Source organism: Pectinophora gossypiella, chromosome 11, assembly GCF_024362695.1.
Source record: "Pectinophora gossypiella chromosome 11, ilPecGoss1.1, whole genome shotgun sequence".
Taxonomy (NCBI): Eukaryota; Metazoa; Arthropoda; class Insecta; order Lepidoptera; family Gelechiidae; genus Pectinophora; species Pectinophora gossypiella.
In genome coordinates, this window is record NC_065414.1 from 12,509,597 (window position 1) to 12,513,562 (window position 3,966).

Below are 3,966 nucleotides of genomic sequence, written 5' to 3' on the forward strand. Positions count from 1 at the left end.
TAATTATTATATTGCAGCCATATTTGTATTTAACTTATTTTCCTTCTTCTTGCCACATAGTTCTTGATCAGATTACAGTTCAACGATTACTTTGTTTTTATTGTTTCTATACTATTTTTTATATTGAAAATTAAATTTACTAATCGTACTCTATATTTTAGAATAAATATTTTTTTACATACATACTTAATTTCACACCCTTTTCCCACCGAGGCAAGCAGAGACTATGGATTCTATACTACTCGATTCTATTTGCTTCGACCCTGACACACTTCTTCACTTTTTTGACGTATTTTTTCTTTTGAAAATGAACTTGTTTTTATCTCCTATCGGTTTTCGATACATACGGGAAGATAACCTGCAAAAGCACAAGTTCTGTTTTTTTTTTATTCGCACCCCGTTTAACTTTGAAGCATTTTATAGATTAAACTTATACAGCTCATACGCTGAATGCCTCACTCGGCACGGCAGCAGACAAAAAAAATACTGTCATATCCTGGTACAAAATAGTTCCAATAAAGTCAAAAATGTCAAAACTTTGTAACTTATTTCTAGCGTGGGTCATTAATATTGTAATTATCTCTTTTTTAATTCGATAATTACAAAATTGTACGGTAAAAATAAACCCATTACTTAAATATTATGTAGTTAATACATATTTTGAGACTTTACTGCCATATACAGGGTGTTAGTGACATCGTAACGAATACTTAGGCGACAGTTCAGACCATGATTCTGAGTTGATATCCAGTGGAATTTTCAACATGGCCTGAATTATCCCTCAACTAACACCCTGTATATGGCAGTAAAGTCTCAAAATATGCAGGGTACCTATATTTTAGTTAATTTCACGAATAAATGATTGTTCCTTTGTCTTATTAATTGTTACAAGTTGTGCAATTATATTATGTTTATGACATAGTGAATCACTGACTCATACTCAAATAGTCAATATTTTTGTCAACCTCAATAATTCATCTACTACTACAGCAATAATTGTTGTACAATAATAACCTTTATAAAACACAGGTGCAAGGGCTAGATCAGCGTATCACAAATCAAAGATAGATAACCTTATCGTTATTGATAAATCGATTGTGCGATATCGAGCACAAATACTATATGAGATTATTCTTCATATTGAATACGTTGTGTGTGAAATATTGTGTTAAGTGAACGGAAAAAGCAAACAAAAAAATGAATTGCTCAATTCGTTGCAGGTTGATGACAGATAGTTTCTTGAAATGGTGTGCACAGAATAAAATGATCGTGTTTCTAACGTTATTGTCGTTTAGTTTGTTCGTCTCCACTTGGGCCCTAGCAGCACAAAGGAATAGCCTTCAGAGAGAAGTTAATGACTTGAAAAACACACCACCTCCAGCGTTGGTGACTGATAGTACAGATAACCCTGACACTGAAGCGCCGCAGACTCAAGCGCCGGAGACTGAAGCGCCGGAGACTGAAGCGCCGGAGACTGAAGCGCCGGAGACTGAAGCGCCGGAGACTGAAGCGCCGGAGACTGAAGCGCCGGAGACTGAAACATCTGAGACTACAACAACGCCAGAAACAGAAACAACGCAGCCTCATGATAACAATGGTAAAAAAAATGTTGAAGAGGATGCTAGTGCAGAAAAGCTTCCATCACAAACACCTAACGACAGTGAACTAGCCAGTAAGATTGTGAATGATGACAGTTCTGATACGTTTAAAAGTAAATTACTAAACATAATTGGACATGCAGTGTTAAATTAAATATGTTTTTAATTATATCAAATATATGTAAGTAGATATATCTAGGCATAATAAATAAAATATGCTCCTTATAAGTACGAAAGGAATATAATACAGGGTGTTAGTGACATCGTAACGAAAACTTTGAGGGATGATTCAGACCATGATTCGGAGTCGATATCAAGTGGATTTTTCCGTCGCAAAAATCATGTATTTTTTTTTAGTTTTTTTAAATTATTTTCAATTCTATACTTTTGCGATGGAAAATTCCACTTGATATTAACTCAGAATAATCAGCTTAATCATCCCTCTCAGTATTCGTTACGATGTCACTTACACCCCGTACAAGTACATACGGTAGCCATACAAGTAGGTATGGGTGTTAGTGACACCGTAACGAATATTGAGGGGGATGATTCAGACCATGATTCTGAGTTGATATCAAGTGGAATTTAAAATATGCTCCTTATAAGTACGAAAGGAATATAATACAGGGTGTTAGTGACATCGTAACGAAAACTTTGAGGGATGATTCAGACCATGATTCGGAGTCGATATCAAGTGGATTTTTCCGTCGCAAAAATCATGTATTTTTTTTTAGTTTTTTTAAATTATTTTCAATTCTATACTTTTGCGATGGAAAATTCCACTTGATATTAACTCAGAATAATCAGCTTAATCATCCCTCTCAGTATTCGTTACGATGTCACTTACACCCCGTACAAGTACATACGGTAGCCATACAAGTAGGTATGGGTGTTAGTGACACCGTAACGAATATTGAGGGGGATGATTCAGACCATGATTCTGAGTTGATATCAAGTGGAATTTCCTGTCAAAAAAATTCATGATTTTTTTTGTTTTTTTTTTTTTTTTAATTATTTTCCTATCCATACTTTTGCGACGGAAAATTCCACTTGATATCAACTCAGAATCATGGTCTGAATCATCCCTCAAAGTTTTCGTTACGATGTCACTAACACCCTGTATATGTCTGACTAATAAGTATATTGTACACGTATTTCGTCTTCTTGACCAGTTGCATGCTGCCCGCATAACGCGCGTGATGCTGTAAATGAGCTAAAACAAACTCTATTGGTTCATTTATCGTGTCGCGCACAATTATGCGGGCATCATGCTAAGGGGAATCACTATTATCATCAAGTGTAAGTACCTAATTATAATAATTACGCATTATGATGTGTATTTGTACGAAAACTCGTACATACAGAAATATTTATAATTATTGTGAAACAATTCTATATTAAGTTTTAATTCTTGATAACATATTATTATAATGTAATATTAAAATAGCGTGAATGTGGAATTGTGAAAAAATAAATTTACTAAAGTGTAGTTATTTTTATTGTTCATATATTATTATTTTTATTGATCCTTGGGGGAGGCCTATGCCCAGCAGTGGGCGTCGTACGGCTGATGATGATGATTATTATTATTCTTGACGTTTCGATGGCATTCACTATTTACTATTCTAAACTATTTTAAAAAGGAATTTGAAATTGAATGATGAATTTGACCCATATGTATGTAATGTTTGTATGTGTTTATCCTCATATTTATCTGAAGCTATAAAATGTTATCGAAATAATAATGTTTTTATTGGATTAAGTAGACTTCAGAATATAATACCAACACTATACATTACAAAATATTAATCCTTACTTTTTATTAGACTGAGTTTGAAATCCATTTCACATTTTCAAATGACATTTTTGAAATAAGTGATGTTGATGATTCTACTGTTTTTTTTTTCAATCTCGAGAATAGGTACCTGGTGAAGGATAACCTAAGATGACTCCAATTTATGGCTTTATTTAGGTAGAGATGTCGCGGCACTCCCGTCCTTGCCACGCCGCCGCTATCGAATTAGAATATAAATTGAACTCTTTATATAAACATTTATAATTTGCATTTAAGGCGATACTTTCCAGATTTTACTAATCTTCTAGTTTTTGAAGGTTTCCGTGTTTTTGTTTGTGTGGTCTAGTTTGCGACATTGAAAAAGTTTAAAAAATGGTCAAGATTTTTTTTTATAATTTGAAAATATGAGCAAAATTGTCTTCTAGTATTTGTCTTTTCATGAATTACCTAAGTAATTAGTCACTTATTATACCGAACAATGTATGCAGTATTATTAGGGTACAGAATCAAAATTACAAAAATATCAAAGAAGAAATATTTAATTCCGCCATTGCTTGATATTGTAGTTGTTGT

The 3,966-nt window shown here is 33.3% G+C and overlaps 1 protein-coding gene across 1 annotated transcript; it reads left to right on the forward strand.

Annotated features, from left to right (window-relative positions):
- The first annotated feature begins 1,132 nt into the window (after positions 1–1,132).
- On the forward strand, positions 1,133–3,087 carry LOC126370623 (fibrous sheath CABYR-binding protein-like). Its single transcript, XM_050015589.1, has one exon. The coding sequence runs from the start codon at positions 1,198–1,200 to the stop codon at positions 1,750–1,752; it is 555 nt and encodes a 184-aa protein (XP_049871546.1). The 5' UTR covers positions 1,133–1,197; the 3' UTR covers positions 1,753–3,087.
- Positions 3,088–3,966: the final 879 nt, after the last annotated feature.